Here is a 27525-nt window from a genome sequence, read left to right on the forward strand (position 1 = left end):
GGAAAGTTTTAAGCCTAATCTTAAAAGTAGAGATGTTGATTTTAGTGTTGGTAAAAGTCTAGTTCACTAAAGTTTGGATTTTCCTGTCATTTTTCTGCATAAATTCAAAGTAAATATTTTTATATTGTATCACTGTAGTGCACGTGAATGGCTACAGTAAATCAACATAAACAGATTTTTATCCAAAATGACCAAAACCGGCCTGTAGTGGTACATTGTGTTCCTGTTTGAAACACATCAGGAGAGCTAACTGAGCGCTAACAATGGGTCATATTTTCAGAGTAGACACAAAGGTGATAAGTCTTCTTATCTGAGTTTTGTCAAGATAAAAAATACCTGTACCTTTCTGTTTTATTCCTGATGCATTCGTTGTACAACGCCAAAACTTAAAAAAACATTTGGTGGAACACTGTGTAAAATGTAAATACAAACATGCAATGATTTACAGACCTCACGAACTCATATTTCCTTCATAATAGAACGCAAAAAGCATTTCAAATGTTTAAACTGAGGAAAATGTGAAAAATAGCGGTTCACTTTGAATTTAATGGCACCAAGACATCTCAAGTTAGGGCAGGGACTGTGTTTGCATAGTGCATTTTAGCTGCGCAACAGTCCTGGGCTGCATTTCTCATTTCATATGGATTGGTGCCAAATGTTACAGGCAAGTCAATTATGCACACACACTCTAAAACAAAGCCATGCTGTTATAATAGATGCAGCATATGATTTATCATTGTCTTGCTGAAATATGCAAGACCCTTTCTGAAAAAAACATTGTCTGGAGGGGAGAATGCGCTGCTCTAAAACCTGCATTTACCTTTGGAAGCTGCAACTTCCATAGGCAGTAATGCACATCCATCCGATCAGAGCTTTTTAACTGAGTCCTGATAACGAGCCAGATGATCCTGTGTTTTCCAAAAAAGAATATCACATTTCAATTTCTCTGACCACAGAGCAGTTTTCCTCTTTGCCTCAGTCTATTTTATGTTTTCGTCCAGAGAAGACTTGTTGTGCTCCAGAGCGCATGCATTGATTTCTACGACAGAATCTTGACTGTTTTTAGTGCAGTGCTGTGTGAGGATGATGCATGCCTGATGAAAACAGGCAGCCAATATTGATTTTCCACCTTGTCCCTTGCACACAGAGATTTCTCCAGAATCTTTTGATGATTTTATGACTGTAAATGATGAGATATTTAAAGTCTGGTGAACAGTATTCTGAAATTTACAGTTTTCTGCAGATTGTGAAACTCTGTCTCTCTAAGCTGCTCTTGTTATAACCAATCGCGTTACTGAGCAGTTTCCAAGTAACCTAATTAGTTGCAAAATGTTCCTACAGCTGTTTCATTTTATCCCCAATTTTTCAGAAACATGTTGCTGCTATCAAATTCAACATGAGCTAGTATTTTCTTGAAATAGTGCAATGTCACAGTTCAAACTGAATAAAATGCGGGTAGATGAGATATGCAGATCCATTGCAGCATCCCATTTTTTTAGGAATTTGGTTTATAAGTGATTTTTCTTTTTCTGCCTCCAGGATGTTATTTGTGGGATCTTGATCTCTGCCGTGCTGTTAGGGGGCACCTATCCCTACTGGGAAACAATGGACCACTTCCAGCTCAACAGCCCCATCTCCCCCATTGTAGTGCTGGTACTGTTCTACTTCCTCTGCTACATATACCCAGAGCTGGACCATTACAGCACCACACGGGGGGATACAACCACCATTCTGGGAACGTGTGCCGGGGCCTCAGCGGGGTACTGGGTGAATCAGCAGCTGGGGCAGACGTTTGAGCCTGAGGGCATGTTGCCTGTACCTTTGCCCACGCTGACAGCGAGCGCACTAGCGCTAGGCACTGGGCGCTTCTTGGTGGGGGCTGTAATACTGCTGGCAACTCGGCAGATAGCGAAAACGGTGAGCCTGCACATGTTGTATTCATGGTACAAAGTACCAAAAAGTGACAACAATGCCAGGAGGAGGAAAGAGATTGAAGTGCCGTCTAAGTTTGCCACATATACATCTGTTGGGCTGGTTAATTCTGTACTGGCCAACAGAATTTTCCTTTTTTTGGGACTGTTATGACCTGACTGATCAATATGATCTGAACAAAACCGAACCTCATATTTATCTCAATGTTCTTAAAATGATCTTTTTTTTTTGTAATGCGTTGCAAGATTTTCAGAAAAAGTCCTCAGAGGGAATGATTCACAACTGTGTACTTGTGACTGACCTGTAACTGAGTTGAAAGAAAATAAAACATTTTGCTTAAATAAAATTTCGTGTTTAAAAGCTTGGTTTCACATGCTGAACACGTCGTTTCCATTTCAGAGCACACAGGTCCAAGTTTGTTACTTTTGCAGTTGGGAGAACCACACCTTAAACCTGATTTGCTCATACCAAATCCAGTATAACTGAATCCTGACAAGTTAATTTCAGCCGAACCCGCCTTTGTCCTCTCAGCAGGTTAGAGCATGCAGTCTGTTACACCATGCTGGCCTGCTTACTTTGTCTAGTGCAGGAATGAAACAGTTAAGCTCCCTTTGCTACAGTAGAGTTTAAAGGAATGTGAGAGCACATGTCAGACTTCATGTACTGTGCAGATTGATGTCTGCGTGACTTGTTTTCGTACAGGAGTCCACTGGCTTCACAAATGTCTTTCATTTGCTAGTAATGTATAAACAGGTGCAGATGACATGTGGAAAAAACAAAGATTCAGAGCACTCAAGTCACAAGTTTGAATGGCTTTAATTGTGTCTGAAGGCAAAACCCTTTTGGACTTGTATCAAAGGATAAAGAAATGAAGCACCTGAGCATTAACCTCTTTAATACAGTGATGCTGGAATATTAACTGAACATTGCATTTATCACCCAGCTTACACCAAGTCCACAAAATCTCAGATGGCACCGTTCTGTCTCAGTGATTCAGATCTTATTGAAAGCAGCCACATCCACAGACTGAACATATTCCTCGAAGGCGGTGATGGCTTCCTCCAACATATCAGTGCCCACTTTATCGTCCTCCACCACACATCCTATCTGGAGCTTCTTGATGCCGTAACCCACTGGCACCAGCTTGGACTGCCCCCACAGCAGCCCGTCCATACTGACGCTGCGGACGCACTCCTCCAGCTTGGACATGTCTGTCTCGTCGTCCCAGGGCTTGACGTCAAGCAGGATGGAGGACTTGGCAATGAGAGCTGGCTTCTTGGATTTCTTGGCGGCGTACTCGGCAAGACGCTGCTCCTTGATTCTGGCCGCTTCCACGCTCTCTGCCTCATCGTCCGACCCAAAAAGGTCGATGTCTTCCTCGTCGCTGGCATCATTTGGCGTGGCCGGGGGAGTAGCTGGGAGGACATACCGACTCTTTGCTGATGGAAGACGAGCTCTGTCTGTCTGGAAAGAGTTTATGTGGTTGTACCAGCGCCAGAGGTGGCAGAGCGTCGGTGAGGGAGGAGAGGGGATGGCGTCAAACACGGTCATGTCAGCTTGGGATGCCACAAAGCCCTCGATGTAGCTTTTGTCAGCCAGAAAATCACTGAGAGCTTCAAGGCCCACTTGTGTGCTCACGTCACCAAACACAGTTTTTGTGGAAGTCGGGCGGGAGTGGGCGTTCTGCTGGGATTCATCTCGTGTGGGGAACCTGTGCTTGACGACTTCTCTCATGGGAACGTCGCGTGTGAGGGGAGTTTCAGCGGTGTGGCCACTGGAAGAACCAAGGCAACAGAGCAACAGGTAATGAGTCACTCGGTTTAATTACCATGCACTAACCCCAAGGCACAAATAGGCTAAATTAAGATCAGGCATGCATGCGCAAGCCCACACACAGACGCACAAACACATGCTGCAAACACAATGGAGTGTTGTTAATTTTTAATTATTCTGACGTCAGTAAAAACAGCCCTGTTACTCTTATATAAAACAATGTTTCCACACAGTACTGTCTCCTGATTAACCAACTAAAACGATCATCAGCAGCACACCTCCGTAACATACACCAAACAAACAGCTATATGTGGTTTTAGGTTTAGGAATGTAAAATCACAGGAAGGGTTCGATGTCCATCTCCAGGGCGGAGCAGGGCATTGTCAGCTCAAAGCGATTGATGACATCTGGATGAAGCACTCCGAGACGCCCGACGTTCTTTCCACGGACGAAGATATCAGCACAGCGACCGGGGAAAAAGGTGGAATCTGAAAGGAGAAAAAAATAAATAAACTTAACAGTTTGGCCCCACTTCCTTCTTGTTAAAGCCATTTTAGAAGAAAACATTGCAACAGTTATCTTTTTCTTTTAGAAATTAAGGAGCTCCAGGCAGCTTTCTCCTACTAAAAACCAACGGACTCATTTGCCATCATGAATATACATGTGTTCTTTAGTAATGGCCGATTTTGTTCATAATACAGTGCCAATGTTCATGACATTCGTGACACAGTAATTCTGAATTATCGCTGCTAAAGTGAAAAGCAGGAGAATTTCCACATGAGGAAGCTTTAAGAATAATGGCCAGAATGGCTACCTCGTCTCTTAAGATGTGACAATGGTTAAAAATGTGGCCCTCCACCTAGTCCCAGTCTCTCACTGGTTTTACCCTTGGGTAATTTATTTAAAGATGGTCAAACTTTTTCCTTTCTTCTGTCTCGTCTTTGTATTTTTGAAACATTTTTGCTACATTACAATGTATAAAATGATTGAAGTGGGGTTAGATAAATAAAACTGATTTGAAGGTCCACTGCCCTGATTGGATTCTGCTCACAAATAAAACAGCTTAAATTAGACTTCCAGGTAATGGCTAGTAACACCTACACCTGGCACCAACTTATACTCTTGCCACAGTCCAGACTGTTGAGCTCCCGCGAGAGCAACTTCTTTTTGTTGGACAATTATCACCTCCACAAGCTTTTTGTACCTTACTGTGAAGCACATTTTTTTGCTGTTGTTTTTTTGTTTGTCCCCCCACACGTATTACTATCTAAACACCCAACTGTGATGATTTAGGTGTTTCTTGGATCCTGTTTGTGCCATAGTTGTAACATCTCCAAATGAGGTGTTTTGCCAGCTCCTTGGACGTGCTTGGTGTTTCTCCTGCTTTACATTACAATGATCATGAGTCAAGTGCAGCATGTGGGCAACACTGTGCAGCTTTTCTTGTTCCTTGATCATAATTTGTTCACCCACATTCATTATCACTGGTTAGCTGATAAGAACAAAGCCAAAACCTCGAAAGGCTTTACTTCCTGTGCATCTTTTTTTTTTCTTTGAGAAAAAAAAAAAAAAAAAAAACACTTCAAAACCTGAAAACAGCCCTCTGGACTGAGTATGAGCTTGACTCTTACCGTTTATTACTGATCAATGATAAAGCACAGAAAGGAACACCATTTATGTGAAAATGTCATGGGTCATTACTCTGAAACAACCACCACTGGAGGCCATTTGACCATAATTGGCTTAGTCTCCCTCAGACATGATGCGGTAAGTGTGTCAACATCTGGACTAACCAAAAAAAAAAAAAAGAAAGAAAAAGGTCACTTTGCTCCAGATGGGAAGAAAAATTCGCCATCGACACAAATATGAAAACACTTTTGTTTGTGTGAGAGCCGTTTGCTCACTTCGTTCAAAAAAAAAAAAAAAACCTGACTGAAAGACAGACTTGTCAGGAGATAACAAGATACAGTGGTTGCTATGACTACAGCCCCACACACTCTCACACAGACACGGCATTCTCCCATCGTGCACCGCTTCTTCCCACGCTGCCTTGCTAATGGGTTCCAGAGCCCACTGCTTAGATCTTCCATCACTGCTGTGGACGAAGGCTTACGAGAGAAATGCATGAGCTTTCAAACGTGTTCTGCTGCGAGAGCAGAAAACGTCGAGCAGTTATTTCAGTGCCTGTTAAATTGGTGGAATGTGCTTGCGTCAGTTCACACGTCATCCTCTTGCACCGTGAGCAGGATGCCATGGCAACTACATAAATAGCTCGGGTACATCTTAAATAACCAATCAGTCAATGAAAACTCTACACTTGAGCCCCGCCACTTTCCGCCCCCTCTCCTCCAACTTGCAGTGGAGCTTTCAGCGGAGGCTGCGGTTAGATCGGAGCATCATCAACAAGTCCAACTGGACAATTTATCACCATTATTTTATTTAGAGAGAATTCATACAAGTTCTTAATCAATTTAACGAGCAGCAAACTGCAACGAATGCCTCACTGTGTGAGCTGGTGCACACCTGAAATTAGTACCAATATAACTGACTTTCATCAAATGAATTTCAGTAATCACTTTTATGTCTTTTGAGGCTTTTCCCTGCTTTTAATTCCACATTTTAGGAGAACTTGTGAATGAGTTAAAAATCCACCAAATCTTATTCCAGGTCTTGCTTTTATAGCTTCAGCCATCATTTCTGCTAATTATGATAAACAGTGTGTATTCCTGAGATATGATATTATAGTTCTACCCTTAAAATGAATTCAATCTAGGTAAGAGCAGACGTTGTCAGTCAAGATTCCTTAGTTACAGCTGGGGATGGTCTACAGTTTTGTTATCACCATTAAAACTAATGTCAATAGCAGATGCATAATGTGTTTTGCTCATGCCAATGACAAATCTCTACAGCACAGAGGGAAAAATATTAGGCTGTGTATATATAGACAGAAGAGGCTGGTTTGTTAAATGTTGCACATTTACAACAGCTTACTTGGTTATTTTTAGTACTGCTCACTGTTTTCCGCCCAAGTAATTTTGTATAATGATCAAGTCTCATATAAAACAGACTTGATCACTTGTTTCTGTGTTGGAACACCGAGTTACATCACCTAAATCTCAGGACCTTTGTAAGAGGTGTCATTACCACACACAAACAGGAACAATAACCAAAGGACAGATTGAAAATAAGTCATTTAGTGTCATTAAACTGAACCTTCATCCTGTGAACAATTTAGAAAGCACACCCACACAGACTGATCGCTCTAGGTGAGAAGGCGAACAAACATAGAAGACATGATACTAACAAATGGGCCGAGACCTCGCATTGGACACAGTTGTTAAGTGAAACGTGGGCATCTGTCATTTAAGTGTTTTCTGCTCTGCCTCTGTTCCCCTGACTCGTCATTTCATCTCCTTTCTGCACTGAGTGGTGGAAACATGACTGACACGTATTCCTGGGGAGCGATGCTGAGGGAGCAGCAGAGCTGCTGATGGACACATCCTGAGGACATGTGTCTGCATCAGGTGGGCTATGATACTGGGTCACGACCTTGTAATGGGTTTAAGGACATGCTGACATGTGTGGGGCTAATGGTGCATAGAGACTAGAGGAAAAAACAAATGGAGAAGGTAGAGTGAGTGGGAGTGTGTGTTCCAGTATGTTGTGCATGAGAGCAAACTGTGAGGATGTCCATTTCAGCTCCTGTTTGAAGTATGTGTGTTACTTTATGCCTGTCAGATGGCCAGTCTAAGCACCCGTGGGTGGGTGCTGTATGTGCCAGTCTGTCTCGTTGCTCGGCACTGCAGTGGGTGACGTGACTCCTGTGCTCCTCTCCACACTGCAGCCTATGCACGCTCTCATACCTAGCTTTTTTCATCTGCCCCCCACCCCCAAGTTTTTATCTGTACCCTGTAGTTTCCCCCCCTTTTTCCTCTCCTATGTTTGCCTTCAATCCTCCCCACTCCTCTCTCTGCACTCATCTCTCATTCACCGATACTTGAGCCCATTGATTTGCAGTCTGAATGGGCCAGTACAGGCAGATATCCTACAGCGTGACCTTGCAAAGCCCAAAGGAGAGGTGGGGCGGAAGTGGTGGGTGGAGAGGTAAATAGGTAGGAAAATATGGGTCTGGGGGTGGGGGAAATGGAAAGAGGCGAGGAATCTAAAACTGAAATGAATGGATGAGAATCCCTCTGGGAAACTTGGGGCAGCTCAGATGCATACAGATTGGCCTGCAGTCGAACATTTCTGATTAACAATCTCATAGGAACAGAGCAACTGCATCAGAAACTGAGTCACACCTGCCATTCAAACTTAGCTTTACAGTAAATTTGACAAAGCTGGTCACGTGTCACCACATGTTAATATCAGCGGACTGTGAAGAAGAAAATGCATTCGCACTGTACAGTTTACTGCTTTCAAGTTCTCTGTGATTAAAAGAGCCTTTCAGAATAAAAGGTCAGCAGGTTTCTCAACAGGCTCCAAGTGCTGATGCAATATGACTAATTTCATTCACAGTGACTTAAGAAAGAATCCCTATGAAAATGTGCTCAGATGCATTTCATCATTAGAGCGAAGTGAAGTGGTGTTCTGGGTCCATGACCCCGAAACGCCAACGCTGATGTGAACAGTTTAATGCCATCTGTATATGAATGTAAGAGAAAGAGGGTTAGACTGATTTATTAGGGTGATGGGATGTGATTGCTGGACTTGCAAGTAGACCAAGGAACGTAATATAACACGTGTTAAAAATCAGGGTGTCACAAAAACTGACACTGATGACACGTTATGAGTTCCCACTAAAATGGTATCTGGTATTTTCCAGGTGTTAGAGACACTGGATGACACCAACAACACCAACATGTCAAATGTTGGCATCAAGTGTAGATGCATTGGCAGCACTGCAGCTTTAACATCCTGGTGGATTTGAGCCAGGTCTGGATGGTGTGCATTAGAATGATTTACATGCAGTCAACTTCAAAAGGGATATCCTTGACAAAGAATCGTTTATAAAGAAATATTTTGACATGTTTTAGTCACTATACCATTAATTATGAGGCACAGATTAAAAAGTGAAGCTGTGGTGTATTAGATCCATCTCTGCACACACAAGGAGAGAGATACTGAATCCTTGTCTGATGATTTCATTAGATTTTTTCACATTTGATGCAACACACCTCCACCTCTGGGTGACTGCACAGGAGGCCAGGTGGAAGGCCACCTGTCTGCAAACAATTGCAAACAGTTACTCTCAGACAGTTTGGCAAAGGTTTACAGAGGAGCACCACCCATCTGCAGTGTTTCTATAATACAGACAATAGGGGACTCGACTCAACTGGTTCCACTCCTGTATAAAAGCAAGGCTGTCGATCATGATGTCATTTTGCCGTTACATTGTTGTCCTGTAACAACTACCTCATCATTGTGGATGGTTAGTTTTACATATCTTAAACACATATTACACATGTAGAGTTAAACACACAAGGTAAAAGTAGGCTAATGAGATGCATTAGCCAACTTAACAGTTGTAGTTTCGCACAAAAACAGCAGGCCACTCGGCTTGTAAGACTTTGGATCTGGAGAAAACTAATTGTGAGGGTGACTTAATTCAACAACTGACCCTTAATATTACCATATTGTTAAAATTTTACTGTTATCATTGGCTAAATGTGCTGTAGTGCTACTCTTCATAATGTTAGCCAAGTCCTGCTCACTAAATAGTCTACTATCAATAACAGAGCTCAAATAACATAAGATTTCTAAACATAAAAATATCTGATGATTATTGGTCACTGTTCATATTTTCAGCTGTAGCAGAATGTTTAAGTGAGGAAGCTCTAAAATCCTTCCCACACATCTTTCAGATTTTTGGATGCAACTCACTCTGCAGCTTTCTAAAACAGACAAAACATAAGTCATAACCTCTTCTTACAGGAATTGGTGAGCAATCTGGAGGTGAGGAAGGAAGTGGGGGTTGACCTTCACTCCAGTTCTTTATGTCCCAAAATAAATACATTTAAAAAAAAGAAAAAGAAAATAGAAGCCGGTCAGTCTATTCCAGAAGAGACTGAAAATATAAGCTACTGTAGCAACTGTCCATGTTCAGTCCTACCCAGACCAGAGGGGAAACCCGGTCATGCTCTCCATTAACTTTTTATTGAGCGAAGGTGGCTACTTGACAATTCTGTGTGCTAGCAAAAGAAAAAAAAAAGTGTGTGGTCAGTTTTACACACACACAAAGACCTGTTCTTCCTGCTCAGGCACTACAGCATGAAGAATGGGGAAAATAAAGGATCCTAACCCTGTCTGACTACATGTGTAGCAACCATGTTGTCAATGATAACTCAAAGATCTAAATGTTAGTTTTGGGCCACGACTTCCAAGTAATCAGATGGTGTGCTCAAAAATGCAATACCATGCAACATAAGATAAAAACAGACAGACACTACAATGTGCTGAAGTTACAGCATAACTTCTGATTTATTACTCCGTGGTTATCCGTCTATGATTGCAACTCCTGATGTGTTTTTTGGTTTAAACAGCCCAAGCAACTACCGATTATTCACAATCCATAACTCTAACTTTAAAAAAAAAGTCATCAATCCATTTTCATATCCATGCCAGTCACTACATCACCCCTATACCTTGTGTATACATACACAAGCTCCTGTATATCCTTCCTGTGGAGTTACCCTCACCACTGATGATGCAAGCCAGTGTGGAGTTGAACCACAACTGTGTAGCTCACTGCGATGATAAATGTTCCCTCACAATAAAGCATGTACATGCTGCTCTCATAGCAAACACAACAATGCAGTTGCTGCTAGTCAAAGAGTGGATTTACATAATGTCAACAAAACCTGCCTTTTATCATCACAAGGCGGATTAATTCATTCAACAGCTTGTACAGAAACAAAAGATCACGTGGTTTGAAATCTGTGGCTGGGATTTTCTCTGCCTTCTACAAATCCAGTCTTTAGTTATTTACTAACAAAGCTAGGCAGTACATACATTCCTACAGGCCCACACCCCCCTTCATCTCAATGCCTCTTACCATCTGCAGTCTGGATGTGGTAGCCTTCTCCTCGGGCTGGCTTCACCTCCAACAGCTGCATGGTTCGGTCCAGTAGGCCGTGGATGACCTCAAAACCCGGACTCTTGTTGTAGTAAACAGCACAGAAACGTCGGCTGTTTCTCGCCCCAACATCTGGGTGGAAGGATGAGAGACATAAGTAACAGTTTCTACAATAAAGCTAATTGATTTTATTGTTTATTTTAATATTTTAATATTTGTGTACAGCGCTTTGTGATTGTCTGTCTGTGAAAAGCGCTTAATAAATAAAGTTTACTTACTTACTTAATACACACAATTCAGTATGCCACATTTTAGTTTTTTTTAATCCTTTATATTTATTAAAACATTCATCGACCCTTCTTTAAGTAAATCTATCAACTTCAACTACAATTCCACTTGATCTAATTTGTAATGTTTAGGAAAGTTTTCATCTTTCCAAAACTGTACAACTCTACATGTAATAAAAATGTCTCCATCACTTCAGATTTGTTGACGCCTACCTTTGGTCTCATCCTTTAGCACCACGTCTGATATCTCAAACAGTTTGAGGGGAAGTGGCATCTTCCTGTTGGCTGCTATGGTTTTCAACAGACCTGGCAGCAAGGTGGTGCGCGCCACCTGGTGGAGAAAAAAAACAAAAAAACACGGGTCAAGCTGGAAACAGGCTTGCAGTTCCTTATGGAGGAAGAGGGCGCCCTCTTATGGAACAATCACAGCACAACATTGTGCTTCTGATTAGTTCTCAACTTCTCAAAATCATCCCAGCATTAAACGTCTTTACCTTCTTCATTTTAAACTTAAGGAGAGAAATTTTAAAATGCACCTATAAACATTATTTGGAGTTGAAACATTTGTACAGTACATTACACAGACAGTGAAATGAACACCTGCAGATGACATGCTGAACATTTCTGATGTTTGCAGTTTACTGTACAGTGTAAATATCCAATCACATAATAATCTAAAAAGACCAATTAATGCTCAAACAAAAATAATCTACTCTTTAAGTTACTTTGAGGATAAAAATGTGACTCTCTCTTGTCTTTAAAGGCCCAAAACACTTCACCATTTCATTTTTGTCTCTCTGTTTGACTGTATATTACCTGGAACTCAGCAGTCTTGGGGTTGGAGATATGAACTGCCCTCATTTCCGAGATCTTCTTCCCAAGCTTGTCTGCAATATCTTCTTGAGAACACTAAAGAAAGAGAAGATGAAAAAAATTTGAGGATTTTTTTTTTTTTAAAGAGAGACAAAAAAACACCCTGAACAAACAAAAAAAACAACCCCAAACCAAGACAAAAGTTATATGATTTTTTTTTTTACCAGGGCAAAGTTGAGGGCCTCTGTAAACCCAGCGGCTGCCAGGTCTTGCCTCAGCAGCTCTGTCAGTTTATTAAGTGGGAACTGTGAACAAATACATAAGAAAGCACATGCTTGATTAGACACACTTGATTGTTTAATTAACTCAGCATTTGCTTACAGTAATGCACCATGTATAGAAAACAAGCAAAGTCAGCTACCTGGTTGGCTACAGTGTAGGTGCGTGGGGTGGTGCGGGTAATGTTGTTGAAACCGTAGGCAATGGCGGCGTCCTCCATGACATCGCAGGCGTGGATGACGTCCGAGCGAGTGGGTGGGATCTCGACCTCAATCTCATCACCGACGCCGGTAGCCTGGGAGAGCAGGCACATCCTGGTCAGCAGCTGAGCAATTTTCTCTGTCGATTCACTGTCAGGAGAGGCGAAAAAAAAGTGAGCCTTTTCATGTTACTGAACGTCCGCTGACACCCAGCATGAAATGCTTTAGTACCAAGACTCAAATGGAGAGTGAGTATCATTTTAAGAACATATACTAATAAACTGATCTGAAACTTTTCAATGGAAAGTAAAAACATGGCTACAGACAGTTCTCACTGGGCCCAACATGGATTTATAGTCTGACAGAGTGGAAAAAATCTGTTCATCAATAGTTTTGATTGATTGATTGGTAATTTATTTCAACATGTGAACAATATACAAGTACATTTAGAAAAGAAAATAAGAAAGAAAAAAAATACTATACAAATTACATACAAAAAAAATGTTCTGATTAATTTACATGTTGAAAGGGAGTGGGAAGAAGTAAACACTTATTTAATCCCACCCCTTTGCCATAAATTATCAGTTAATATTTAGTCAGCTTCCTTACTGATATAATTTGTAATAAAAACAGTGAACAGATTTCTGATATACTATATACTATAATATCACATCATGAGGTTTTTTTTGTTTGTTTGTTTTTTAAATAGAGACATTCACTTAATTTAAATATTTTCCTTTTCTTTATAGTTTGAGAAGATCATATTTTTATAACTCTTTTTGAACAGTTTTATGTTTGGACATTGCTTTAATTTCATATTCAGACTGTTCCATAGTTTCACTCCATGAACAGAAACACAAAAGCTTTTTTTTGTAGTACGTACCTTCATTGTTTTGAAGTTACAAAAACCCCTTAAATTATAACTTCCTTCTTTCAAAAAAAAAAAAAAACATACTCTGAATATTACCTGGCAGTTCTTTATTTTTTGCTTTGAATAGAATTTGTGCTGTTTGGAATTTCACTAGATTGTCAATTTTCAATATTTCAGACTGCAAAAATAGTGAGTTTGTATGTTAAACATATGTTTGAAATTTGGTACGATGTGATAAATCACTGATAAGATCTTTGAACTCAGCCCCACAAGGGTTAATCAACTTATCATACCAGGAAAGGGAGATTCTACATTTGAGCTTTGGTCATGAAAATTTTCCAAATCGGTCTCCTTCAAACACTGATCTTAGCATTTTCTGAGGGATTAAACTACTTTAAAATTCAAATCAAACTTATCCTGAGTAAAAAAAACAAAACACACTGAACATACAGCTCAGACTAACGCACTGTACTTGATTAATGTGAACATATGTAAAGTTAAACCATTGTAATAAATGTACACCAGGCATATTTACTAAATGGACAAGGGCTAGGAACACCGCCTCACTGTATTAAACCTTTTAGCGATCAGAGTGACATGTCTGACAAATTTTAATTTTTATTAAATCTATTAAACCTAAAAATTACAGTATTTAAACTTGGGAAAGTGGCTCAAAGATGAGTTACCTAAAACTGACCAATCAGTAGCTATTGTTCAGTTTTAGGTAACTCTGCTCTCCATATATCAGTTAAAAATATAGTGCTGTGAAAAAGTGTTTGCATCAACAGATCTGGCAGTAATCAGGCCTCGGTGTGACCACTGAAATTGAACTAAACTTTTGTGATTTAACAAGGTAGGTTTGGAAAGCTTTTTTCTCTTACTTAGGAAATCATCACTTTAAAAACTGTTTCACATTTTCTCAGATTATCGTTGTTTAATATTAAGATTTATCTGACAATATGAAACATGCAAGTGTGAAAAGAAATCAGAAAGAATTTAAAGAGGGGTTTCTTTCTGTTTATCTGTACCGGCCTATATTGGCCGTAAAGGTCGAGAACTAAAGTAAATTCAGATTATCATTGTCTTACGTAAATTTTTTGTTGATCTGAAACATGTAAGCGTGATATTTATTTTTAAGCTTTATTATAAATTTTTAAAAAGGCTTTTTTTTCTTTTTTAAAAAGCATTTTATCCATGTGTTTCATATGCATCTCAAACTTTGATAATTACACTGATACATAAATGACTTACTTGATGCCAACTTTCTGGTTAATGAATTTACCAGACAGCTTCTCCTTCCTGTAAGCCAGCTCCTAAAGTGTAACCCAAAAATCAAGAGACAAGAATTAAGAGCCATTCCAAGAAATTAGTGTCACTTGTGTCACATTTCGGATAACTGTGGGTGATACAGTACTGGGTATATGCAGGTCTTGCCATCTGGGTACACCACTTCAGCCTCCTCTACCCTGAGGGAGAAAGAAGAAAACATCACACTAATTGTAATATTCAATGAAGTCAAAGCCGGGCTGAATTTAACAACACAGACAGACAAGAAGTCGGTGAAATAAAGTACAGCTTGTAGATGGGCTTTTAAAATGATATCCAGTAAACATGTGACAGCTGATGGCAAACAGCTGCTGTCACATCACACAGCAGAGCATGGTAAAAAGTGAAAATATGACTCACTGCTATATAAACCTCTACAACACTATACTACACAGTCAACAACATGTCCATCTTCAATCCTGAACAAGCATAAGTGACCTGACATCCCATTTATTGTCTGCCTGCAAACAGCAAAGCCAGCATTTCAGAAAGACGTGACATACGTGAAAGGCTGAGCACAATACTCGCTGAACATGGTCACCATCATGTCCAACACAGTCTTCGCCTGTAGGAAACGTGATCAAGTTAAAGTCAGTTTCTCATGACAGTGGTGATAAGTGACAGATGTTTTCTTCTCTCTGTACCTTGGTCTGGTCTGTCGCTGTGCACTCAATGAAGACATTTTTAGTCTTCAGGGAGATTTTTGAAAGGTCCCCTGAAACAAACGGCACTTCGTTTTACTGGAAACATTTTAAGAAACGTTACTACTTTCCCATTTTAATCTTCTCTAACTATAGACCCTGAGCATTTATGAACTAAATATATTAATTGTATGCTGTGTAATCTAATCTAACACAAATTTTTGAATAAAAAAAGAAAGAAAATGAAAGCAGGATGAAGTCACAGCGCTCACCGTTGATAATAGGAGGCATAGACAGAACAACGCCGTTGCTGTCGTAGATGACGGGGTACACAGGTTTGTCTTCAATAATGTGAAGATAATGCTTCAAGTGGCTATCCGTCTGTAGGAATCAGCAGAACATCAGTGGGTTAGCTAAAACTACAAACTGCCTGTGTGACCCACAATGAGTCATTCACCTGCTCACCTTATAGAGGCTCATGAGCTGGGTGGCCGTGTACTCTTTGGTCTGATTGAGGGGCTTGAAGGAGATGTCTCCTGGACGTTTGGCTGTGTACGTGAAAGGACCAGAGATGGTGTCCAGGTCATGGGTCCCAATCGCCACCAGGCTCCTCTTTCTGCAAACATAATAAATGGTATTAAATAGGGATGGACCAATCCAATACAAACCTAAATTACTGGATCGGATATTGGAGAAAAATTAAAAATGTAATCCGATCCTTTAAATATCATAAAAGCACCTCACAAAACTTGCGACATGGTGTAACCCAGCTCATGACCATAGCACGTCGGAGCAGTATGCGTCATGTGATAGAGCAGCTGTGTTGTGCGAGAGCTGTCGGCTGTCTGGTGGAGCATTTGGAGCCTCGCTATGTGCTTCCAAACCGGCATTTCATCTCCAAGAAAGCTATCCCAGAGAAGTAAAGCAAGTGTGTAAGTTCATCTATGAATGTTTGTAAAGCGTTCTCACGTTAAGCTTAACAACCGATATATGGAGCGACTGCCTCTTCTTCCCTCTCCTGTTGCTACTTGAATTCACGAAACTGATCAATGATCGGCTGACTGGCCTTTCTGTCACGAGTCCCGTCTCTCTTGTTGGTTTATCGCCCACTTTGAGCCAGAAAGAGGAAACGAGCGGATAAACAACAGCAGCACGTTTAAGCTTGATAAGCTGTTGTTAGAATTTATTTAATATTACTTTCTACATCAGGATCCTTTTTTACATAGCTGAGAGCAGGTAACTGTGCAGGGGCGGGTCTAGCAAAAACATGTTAGGGGGGCCAGGTAAGGCATTAACAGAGACAGGGGGCACAAAGAAATACCTTTCTTTCTTATTCTCATTTAAAATGTCTAGCTTTTAATAAATAATTATCTGAATCTTACAACCAAAGTTTTCATCTGATGTAAACTGCATAAAGCCCATTATTGTATATAGAAACTATTAAGTCTAATAGTAGGTTATAGTACTTTTTCCTTTAGGAAGGTACCATCTGTGCAGTCAGCAATTCTGTTGAAGAAAGATGTTGAATCTATTTAATTATTCTTGAAAAATAATTGATTTCTGTGCAGTTTATTTATTTATTTATTTTTTACGTGTGCATTAAATTAAAGTCGATTACACCGATTAAGCATCATGAGTCAGAGGGTGGCCGGTGATTCCCTATGTTTTTTTGCTGGGAGTTGGCAACCCTATTAGTTAGGGGAAATATTAAACAACCTAAATACTCTTTAAAATAGGGAGGAATAGTGAGGATGGTGTAGGTTTAAGTTTATTAGATTGATCAGTTTTGCTGAACTATGAAATATTTTGTGTGCAGTGTATTTTTTGCATACAGGTATAACAGAATAGCTTTAATGTTTTGCTTTTTAATACTCGAGTATGAACTTCTACAAAATGCAGCAAAATATATTAAAAAAAACAGTTTTATAGATGATAAAATACACAATCGGATTCATATCGGTATCAGCAGATATCCAAATTTATGATATTGGTATCGGATATAAAAAAGTGATATTGTGCCATCTCTAGTATTAAACAACAACAAATGGCCCCGAGACAACACTTTCATTTGTTTCAATAACTACTAGACAGTAGAGTTTCACAGCCCAGGACAAGATAGGATATTAAAAAACTAGTATTAAATTGATACCTAAGCTGAATTGGTATTTGTGTAACATTTATTAATTTATTAACACTACCAATGTTTTCAAATGTTCTGATTGTGAAAGGATTTTGCTCTCATTTGCAATCAAAAGCTGATGTTAGTTCCATTGATGTTAAGTTAGACTCTTTTTTTCCAATCGATCTTTCTGAGTTAACTTCAATAATTACTTCCTCCAAACCATCAACGTGTCTTTTAGACCCCATTCCTACAAAACTGCTCAAAGAAGTCCTGCCATTGATTAATTCTTCGATCTTATATATGATCAACCTATCTCTAATAATCGGCTATGTACCACAGGCCTTCAAGGTGGCTGCAGTTAAACCTTTACTCAAAAAGCCATCTCTAGACCCAGCAGTCTTAGCTAATTATAGGCCAATCTCCAACCTTCCTTTCATATCAAAAATCCTTGAAAGAGTAGTTGTCAAACAGCTAACAGATCATCTGCAGAGGAATGGTTTATTTGAAGAGTTTCAGTCAGGTTTCAGAGTTCATCACAGCACAGAAACAGCTTTATTGAAGGTTACAAATGATCTTCTTATGGCCTCTGACAGTGGACTCATCTCTGTGCTTGTCCTTCTTGACCTTAGTGCAGCATTCGATACTGTTGACCATAATATTCTATTAGAGCGATTAGAACATGCTGTAGGTATTACAGGTATTGCACTGCAGTGGTTTGTATCATATCTATCTAATAGACTCCAATTTGTGCATGTAAATGGAGAGTCCTCTTCACACACTGAGGTTAATTATGGAGTTCCACAGGGTTCGGTGCTAGGACCAATTCTGTTTACATTATACATGCTTCCCCTAGGCAGCATCATTAGAAGACATAGCATACATTTTCACTGCTATGCAGATGACACCCAGCTCTATCTGTCCATGAAGCCAGATAACACACACCAATTAGTTAAACTGCAGGAATGTCTTAAAGACATAAAGACTTGGATGGCCACTAACTTTCTGCTTCTTAACTCAGATAAAACTGAGGTCATTGTACTCGGCGCTGAAAAGCTTAGAAATATGGTATCTAACCAGATTCTTACTCTGGATGGCATTACCTTGGCCTCCAGTAACACTGTGAGGAACCTTGGAGTCATTTTTGACCAGGATATGTCCTTCAACGCACATATTAAACAAATATGTAAGACTGCGTTCTTCCATTTGCGCAACATCTCTAAAATTAGAAATATCCTGTCTCAGAGTGACGCTGAAAAACTAGTTCATGCATTTATTACTTCCAGGCTAGACTACTGCAATTCATTATTATCAGGATGTCCAAAAAACTCACTGAAAAGCCTTCAGTTAATCCAAAATGCTGCAGCAAGAGTACTGACAGGGACTAGAAAGAGAGAGCATATTTCTCCTGTTTTGGCTTCCCTTCATTGGCTTCCTGTTAAATCCAGAATTGAATTCAAAATCCTGCTCCTCACATACAAGGTCTTAAATAATCAGGCCCCATCTTATCTTAATGACCTTGTAGTACCATATCACCCTATTAGAGCACTTCGCTCCCGCTCTGCAGGCCTACTTGTTGTTCCTAGAGTATTTAAAAGTAGAATGGGAGGGAGAGCCTTCAGTTTTCAGGCCCCTCTTCTGTGGAACCAGCTTCCAGTTTGGATTCAGGAGACAGACACTATCTCTACTTTTAAGATTAGGCTTAAAACCTTCCTTTTTGCTAAAGCATATAGTTAGGGCTGGACCAGGTGACCCTGAATCCTCCCTTAGTTATGCTGCAATAGATGTAGGCTGCCGGGGGATTCCCATGATGCATTGAGTTTTTCCTTTCCAGTCACCTTTCTCACTCACTATGTATTAACAGACCTCTCTGTATTGAATCGTATCTGTTATTAATCTCTGTCTCTCTTCCACAGCATGTCTTTATCCTGTCTTCCTTCTCTCACCCCAACCGGTCGCAGCAGATGGCCGCCCCTCCCTGAGCCTGGTTCTGCCGGAGGTTTCTTCCTGTTAAAAGGGAGTTTTTCCTTCCCACTGTCACCAAAGTGCTTGCTCATAGGGGGTCATATGATTGTTGGGCTTTTCTCTGTATCTATGAAGCGCCTTGAGGCGACATTTGTTGTGATTTGGCGCTATATAAATAAAATTGAATTGAATTGAATTGAATTGAATTGATGTGATGTGAAGTGTAACACATGGTTAGGAATACATGTTAAAAAGAAAAAAAAACGAACAAAAAAAACCCCTAGGCATCAAAGGAGCCTCTATTTTCATCTCCAACAAAAAGGCTGAAAATCAGTTGGGTGGATGTCCATGCGGCGTGTTCGAGACAACCAGGCCTGGATGAGTTAGATCAGTGTTTCCCTACCACTGTAATAATCTTCCATGGCACATAGGTGTGCCATGAGAAATGATCAGGTGTGCCGTGGAAGATTATCTGGTTCAACCTGATTAGTATTCCAAGCGATCAGTGTGAGTAACAGGCAGATATATATTTGCCTGTTACTCACAGGCAGATATAAAATAAACCCTAGTTTATTTTTTAAAGGTTAATACAATTTTATTATTACAATATGGTATTCATATTTTAGATTAATCTACATCTGCAAAATAAAACATCACAAAAGCCTTTAAATAAATGTAGGCTTGTACCCTGTAAGCTCACTCCTGTTTGCTGCAGGTGTCACTGTGATAGCCCTCAGTGAGCTGCTTGATTAAAACATGGTATCAGACAAGGTTAACAGCTCTGCATATTTTATTTGAACTTCTGTAGCTTTCTGCCAGGTTTTGATGTATATAAAACAAAACAACAAATTGCAACGAAATGGGAGCAGCTACAAAATTAGCTTTACTTCATGTTGCAGATTGATAATCAGATGGTTTGATGATTGACTCCTGCCAACTTTTTCACAGTAAAGGGGTTTAATAGTGGTTACCGTAATAAATCTATTTGAGCTCACCATCTCATTAACAGCACCGCCTTTTCACTCTTTCCTGTATGTGTACGGAAAAGCTCCACGTTAAATTATGACAGCAAATTTGTCACTGTTGTTGTTGTGTTATCGGTCTTTTTCTTGAAAACTGGGGGCTCCCTGGGCTTAATGTTGTCACACTTTTTATTGACAGGCTTGCTCCTAGATATGTTTTTGCTCAAGGTGCCGTTTCACTGGCAAATGTATGTGGACCACTTGCCATGAAGGCTACAGAACGCCACAGCATTGTTTTGTAAATAAAGCATCAAAGTAAAAAAAATTGCATCCAGGATTTTTTGTCATATCTAGTTACTTGATCAATCATCAAGTACATTTTACACAAAATAAGGAGTAGTATCAATAAAAAGTAAACAATTAAGTTCTTACGAAACTCATCCTTAGGCATGTGCAAAATCCATCTTAGGCAACATAGGCCCTGATGATTTTTGGCTCTGCAGTGAGTTTCATAAGAGTAAAACTATCATCACAAAACATAAGTGTTGTTCTGCAAGATTATCAAAAACATTTTTAGTACTTTTAAATAAGTATATTATGTCTTTAGTTACCTAACTAGGTGACTTAGGATAGTAACAAGTGTCAGAGGTAATGGCAACATCATGTTGGTCTTGTCATTGTAAATAAAGTTGCAGCTAGCTATTTAGACTCAAATTTTTAAAGGAAACACATTCATGTTATATATAGTAGGTGGTTGGTGTGCTCTCACCTGCAAATGTTCTGATGTAGTTTCTCCTGCAGCTCAATGAAACTGTCATAGCGCTCCTGTGTGAAAGTGATGTTCCTCAAGACTGCTGCCACAGCGTGAGGTCGCACTGCTTCCGTCTGAGGGGAGTGAAACGCCGCAAACATAGGGTCAACAGGCAAATCGCACTGACACTTGTTCTAGGTTACAAACTATTTTTTTTCTTGTTAAACATTTTACAATTGTGAAGATCTCCACACACCTCCTTAGTGATGATCAGCTTCTGAGGCTCCCCACTGAGTGGGCTAACACGTTTGTATCGGGGCACCTCCAACCTAAAACAAAAACACAATCTCTGTGGTTAGAGGGAAGAACAGTTTTAACTCTCAGTGATGCCGCAGTGTTCGTTTGACTTTGGGACCTGAAGCGGAGAGAGTTTTGGACCTAGATTACTCCACAAGGCTTCTGACTACGGTAGCTGTAATGTTTCAACAATCCATCCGAAAATCCATCAAGCACTTCGTAGCTTACACAAGTCGTACTAAAACATTGTTTTACAGATTTATGAGCGCCATGTACCACATAAAATTGGTTCAAGGTTAGAAAGCACATCCAGAATTCATACATAAGGCGCACCGGATTATAAGGCGCAATGTTGATTTTTGAGAAAATTAAAGGATTTTAAGTGCGCCTTATGGTGCGGAAAATACGGTACACAAAAACAAAAAAACAAAGTGCTGGTAAATCACAGCAACAAAACTTGATATATAAATAAATCTCCTATCATTTATTTCAGGTTAAGCCTGTTAAAAATTGCAGAAACAGAAGACGCTTGCATATTCTGAAACTCACTTATCCTTGAAGACCTGCAGTCCACGAACCAGTCCTTCCAGACATAGCAGATCATAGCGGTTAGCTGGTACATCGATCTTATACAGGATCACATCAGATGCTCCTGAGGCCTTAGTGTCACCCTGCTCTCTGCTGATTATCTCTTTCTCAGAGGTCTGTAAAGCAGATGGGGAAGAGGAACTTCAGCATGCCAGAATTCAGGCACAAATGTAGACAAATCAAAGGACTGTACTTACATCTCTGCAATAACAGAGCATTACTGTATTACTTTATTAACCACAAATAGCGAGCTGTTCGTATTTGATGTCATGTACTTACAATTTCATCCAGCTCCAGCCCAAACTCAAAGCAAAGCTCGTCAAACTCCTCATCAGCTAAAACAAAAGGCAGACAGACATTATTAGAAGATATTTACTGGCACATGTCACAGCAGCCTGCTCACATTTAACCCTCTGGGCTCTATGCTAGCCATTTGTGTACACTTCACTTTCTTCAATTTTTCACTATTTGTTTAATTTTCCAACTTCAGCTCCTTAATTATATCAATAATATACACTATACATGCAGTTATTCCTCTTGGCTCTATGGTGGCCACTTTTGGCTAACTGAAACCCATTTTTTAATTCCTTGTTACTGACTAAATCATGTAATTTAGGTAAAATTATTTTCATTTTAAGCTCAACACATGAAAATTGTAGTTTTCAATGTTTTTTACTAAATTACGCCATTTACCCATTTTTAGTCAAACGAGCAATTTAATGTAATATTCTTAGTTTCCAATAGGGGCGTATGATGGCTTACCAGACTGCAATGGACCAAAAGAATGACAGTTTTGACACATCTGACATCTTGAGGATGTCAGATAATAGTTTGTGTTTGTGCATGACATTGCAGCAGAAATATGTATTTGCAAGACAGACTGAAAGAAATTATGATGCATCAAACATTACATAAGCTGAAGTGAATTTATGCTGATGCAGGCTATTGAGCTTTTAGTTTCCACAGCAAACTTAACTTTGAAGCAAATGCTAAAAGCACCTTTACTCTTGTAATTTCATTAAAAAAATACCATACCCAAAATATTAACTCTCAAAATAATAATAATAATGATAATAATAATAATCATCATCACAGGACATTTTGGAGAGTTCACAGCTAAAGCTGCACCAGAAAAAACAACATGCAGGTGCAGTCAGTGCTACTGCTATAAGTAAGCCTAACAGCTTCCAGATCATTTTTTTCTGGTAAGATGGCAAGAAGGGCATCGCTGCTTCAAGCAGTGTCTATACGATCTGGTCAGAGAGCAAGGACAGCAAGGAGTCTTCTGCCCTTGAAGAAAAGACATCTACCCAAGATGAAGATACTTCTCTCCAGAAGATGAGGAGACAATCTCCAAATAGGCTGAGTGCATGATGATGAGTTCTAGCCAGTGCCCAACTCCTCTTCTTCAGGGGGATCGGGTTATGTTCGGGGCTCTTTGCAGACACAGCGGTGGAGGGCGAGCACCTGATGGCAAAGAACGTGGGAGCATTTTCGGAGAACGAGGAGCCGATGACTGAGTGGATGCCTCGTGAAGGGAAAATCATGTGGGTCCCACTACTGCTCTACAATCCAATGCCCATTAGTATCAGACCAGAGCCCAGCCTATATAAAAAGTTCCCTACATGAGCAGCCTGAGATCTACTTTTGACTTATTTATTACAAAGGAGATCCTTTAGTTACTGTGTACCCTTACAAACCTGCACGGGAGGGGAAGGTGTGAGGATTGGAGGGGTATAGATGAAGTGGAGATGTGAGCCTACACCAGAATAAAGCAACATGTGACATGTTGGATGACAAGACTGGACGTTCCCAAGAAGTGAAAAAGGGAAAGGGGTCCAGATTCCAACTGACAGAGGATCTCCAAGGACACAATGACAACATCTTTACTTCGTTCATCCAGGCAAAGGAACTCCACAGATTAAAACCTGGCTCTGGCTCAGGGGAACCAACCCAGAGCTACCTCCCCAGCTCCTACACTTGCAACAGAGGAAGATTTTGTTGTCTGTCTTTGCCTTCACCAAAACTACCATGGCGCTATCCTACATGGCCAAGTAAGGGAGGAATGTGCTTCTTTTGAGCACAACACACAGGGAATAAGCAGTCAGTGATGGGGAAAAGAAGAAGTCGAGAAGCAAGAAGCAATGCTGGACCACAATAGGCACAAATACAGTATGGATGACCTAGACAGGATGTTGGGACCTCGAGCTGTTGAAGGAAAACTAGCTGCTGGCTCTTTTCTACAATCTCCTAGATGTCTTGGAATACAATGCCTTTGTCCCGTGGAAACCACTTCACAGGAGTGGTAGTCTACTAAAACCTACAAATGAAGAGTGATCCTGGAAGAGCTGGGGCACTGCTGGTGACTTCAACAATTGCAAGACGGCCTTCTCCCCGATGCTCATCAGTTGCTTCTGCCATTGATCCCAAGATACCGTAGTCTGAACCAGAGTGTGACCCCACCAACAAAATGAGAAGTGCAACAGGTGCACCTGCAAGATTAGAACAGCAACCACTTGCTCCAGCTGTGGAAAGTGTGCCTACAAAGACCTCTCTACTGTGATTAACACTAGGGCTGTGTGACATGATGAAATATATCAGTTGACGCAATGAAAATATCTTTTGTTTCAAATTATACGCTATTGTTTGTTTCGTGGTGTTGAAAAATACAAACACAAGTTTATGGCAATATTTTTTCATCTTCATCTAACTTCCTGCTAACTTCGAACTCCGTTAAATTTAATAAATTCTGTTTTCATGGATGCCTGGATGTTATACTTAATTGTTTCACCTGGTAAAGCAGAAACGGTGATCATTTTATTAAAGTTGAAAGAATTTTTAACGGCATCACTGAAAGTTAAAAACTCTTAGTGATGCCGCTGTGTTCGTTTGACTTTGGGACCTGAAACAGACCGAGTTTTGGACCTAGATTATTCCGCGAGGCTCCTGACTACAGTAGCTATAATGCTCCAACAATCCATCAAGCGGTGCGCCTTCGTAGCTTACCAAAGTCGTACTAAAACATTTTTTGACAGATTTATGAGCGCTGTGTACCACATAAAATCAGTTCAAGGTTAATAAGCACAACCAGAATTCATACATAAGACTGTTGATTTTTGAGAAAATTAAAGGATTTTAAGTGTGCCTTATAGTATGGATATACAGTAAGTTACTGAAAAAGTGCTTGTGCTTAAAGTGCTTTGGCACTCTTTAGCAATAACGTAGATAATGTTAAACTTAATCATCCTCTCAGCCTCCTCTGACGACCTGTTTGCTGCTGCCTGCCGCTGAAAGGCAGCGGGGAGAGAGGATACTTGAGCAGTGCATTTATCGCGGCATATAATGCTTTTTCTGGATACACTGTGCTTTTTCAGCATTTCAATTCGAAACGTATTAGCACCAGTCACAAATGCAGTATTGCCAGCCATGGTCTTTCCACACTTACGACAGTAAATGCAGTGCATCATATTGTCAGCTTTACTGTATCTTAGCCAGGGAAACTGGTCAAGCCACTCTCTTTGAAATACTTTGTATACACTTTCCCCCTTTTACTTTCAGTGGGCTCTGGCTCGGGGTCGATCGTACGAGGCTCATTATCTGATGCTGTCTCCGGACCAATGTTAGACATAACCTGAGAGGTTGATGGCTCCGTGTCAGAGCACTAGCTATGAATTTCAGATGGCTCAGGCCTTAACAAAAAAGTAATCAAACGTTCTTTTCATCTTTTCTCATTATCCACAGCTACGTCCACTTCTGTCAGGCCTAGGCTACTCACTAGAGTAGAGGGTATTGTCACTAATTAAACACAGCGGAGATTTTCCTGGCCTGGCTTTTTATAGCAGATAACTGCCTTAAAAATATTCTGCAGTTGATCAAAAACTGAAGAAAACCATGAATCAACATATGAACATTACCCGATGCTGCTGAAGTGAAGCACAGCAAAGTTAGATGTTTTATTAGAGACACAGCCAAGCATTTTGCAATTTGGCATAATTTTAAAAAAGTTAAAGTTTCTTCGGTATTAAACAGCAGAAATTATGCTTTCTTGTCGGAGGTCATTTTTGGAAACAAAAAACAGCGGCCAACAGCACTGTACATGACTTGTGCGTAATAAGCGAATAATAAACAAATAAAGCGAATAATGCAGAAAACAGATTTGAGATACTGGTCATGAAGTACACTGAGAGAGAGCTGTGCAGGAAGTTTGATTTTATCGTGGTGGAAGCAAAACAGCAAAAGTAAGAGGGAATTCATGACAATGTTTATCTAATCGATTATATGTCCCAGACTCAATACAAGAAAATCGGGCAGCACTGCAAATATATGAAATCATCAAGACGTCATTTTTGAGGTTGTCCTCCAACAAGTCCATTGTACAAACAAACGTAATGACTATTTAATATTTCTTTTAAAAAAAAGATGATAAAAACTGATGTTAAAGACTTTATGCAGTAAAAATAGCAACAAAACATAAAAATAATAAAAAATGCAGACCTAATCTGTTGGTGGACACTTTTGGCAACGAACAAGCTGACAGGATAGCGATTCTGAACAAACCCAGAGGCTTAAATGACAGGAGGAAGCGGAGGAAATGATGCAATCACGCTGTCAGTCAACAGGCAGATAGAAATGAACTAGTACTATTTCCTTATCGCAAAAACACATAAGTTAACAAATAAACCAAAATAAACTCACCATCAAATAAGTGGTACTTTCTTTCATAATTAGAAATGAAGGCAGTTAAAATTAGCTGTACAGTACATGAGCAGCTGCTACATTGCTAACAATCAGAAAGGGAGTTCACAACGTACTGACCTAACTCTGTCGTTTAGAAGCAAAAATAAAAAAGAGAAAACAGACGAGCAAATTAAAGGTTACCGGAAAATACAGTAAATATGACTTACTGTAACTTCTACCCAAAGCTTTGAATAGAAGATCCCGTTTAACTCCGACAGTCGGCATGTTCGCTGCTAATCGTCACCAGCTATGTGGAGGAAAAGGACCCTCACTAGCCGGTTGTAGTTGTCTGCAGAGGTGCCTGAGTGATTATTCATTTTTTTTACTCTCACAAAAACTTTATTTAGAACTTAACATAGGCCGTTATGTTCATTCTTAATATAAGGAAAACGTTTAGATATATATTTGTTCAATTTTTGCAATGCAGCATGTGAGCTCCGGGACACAGACCTACAAAAAGGTTAAGCTATTTATTTACAGCTTTTTAGCTATTTAATTTTACTTTTTTAAACAATCGGTAACACATTGTTGCGTGCTGGAGAAATCATCATCATCATCGTAACTAGAGAATGCGTTCCCTGAAGAAAATGCAGTGCGAAAGCTGATACGCGAATATTTTTAGCTAAAATCTGTAATTGCTAAAATATTTGGGAAACTTGTTAAATTTAACTGAAATACACCGAATCATTCACCTGAAAGCTGAATTTCACACAGAAAATAAGTTTCAAGGTTGGAAAGTAGCTGAACATCTTCAAAATACATATTTGTAAGTTAAATTTATTTGCCAAAGACACTGAGGAAATCGAATTTACGCCTGACCCCTGACCCCATGGGCCCCGACATAAACCTTGGAACGCGTACTTTTATACTTCAGTTCTGTCCAAAAAGGTTTTGAAGCTTTAGAGTAGC

The 27525-nt window shown here is 39.9% G+C and overlaps 2 protein-coding genes across 3 annotated transcripts in view; one reads left to right on the forward strand and one right to left on the reverse strand.

Annotated features, from left to right (window-relative positions):
- Positions 1–4324, forward strand: part of sgpp2 (sphingosine-1-phosphate phosphatase 2) — a 30802-nt gene extending 26478 nt beyond the window's left edge. For both annotated transcript variants that reach the window (XM_085130991.1, XM_085130992.1), the window contains one exon: positions 1540–4324. In XM_085130991.1, coding sequence (XP_084987117.1) covers positions 1540–2085 — 546 coding nt within the window. In that variant the 3' untranslated portion in view covers positions 2086–4324. The remainder of the gene's footprint in view (positions 1–1539) is intronic.
- farsb (phenylalanyl-tRNA synthetase subunit beta) lies at positions 2730–26918 on the reverse strand. Its single transcript, XM_085130980.1, has 18 exons — positions 26784–26918; positions 22159–22214; positions 21841–21995; positions 21251–21323; positions 21013–21128; positions 15663–15813; positions 15470–15578; positions 15201–15271; positions 15060–15121; positions 14645–14696; positions 14482–14543; positions 12302–12509; positions 12105–12185; positions 11884–11976; positions 11281–11398; positions 10760–10912; positions 4046–4193; positions 2730–3706 (listed from the first exon to the last, which is right to left on the reverse strand). The coding sequence occupies exons 1-18, from the start codon at positions 26839–26841 to the stop codon at positions 2926–2928; spliced, it is 2547 nt and encodes an 848-aa protein (XP_084987106.1). The 5' UTR covers positions 26842–26918; the 3' UTR covers positions 2730–2925.
- Positions 26919–27525: the final 607 nt, after the last annotated feature.

The sequence above is a fragment of the Neolamprologus multifasciatus genome, chromosome 14, assembly GCF_963576455.1.
Source record: "Neolamprologus multifasciatus chromosome 14, fNeoMul1.2, whole genome shotgun sequence".
Lineage (NCBI taxonomy): Eukaryota > Metazoa > Chordata > Actinopteri > Cichliformes > Cichlidae > Neolamprologus > Neolamprologus multifasciatus.

Coding starts and splice junctions, on each gene's coding strand:
- farsb (XM_085130980.1), bottom strand. CDS start 26,841: ATGCCGACTGTCGGAGTTAAACGGGATCTTCTATTCAAAGCTTTGGGT. Junction 15,814..21,012: donor CTACATCAGAACATTTGCAG/GTGAGAGCACAC, acceptor TTATGTTTGCAG/AAAGAGGAGCCTGGTGGCGA. Junction 14,544..14,644: donor GCAAGACCTGCATATACCCA/GTACTGTATCAC, acceptor GTTACACTTTAG/GAGCTGGCTTACAGGAAGGA.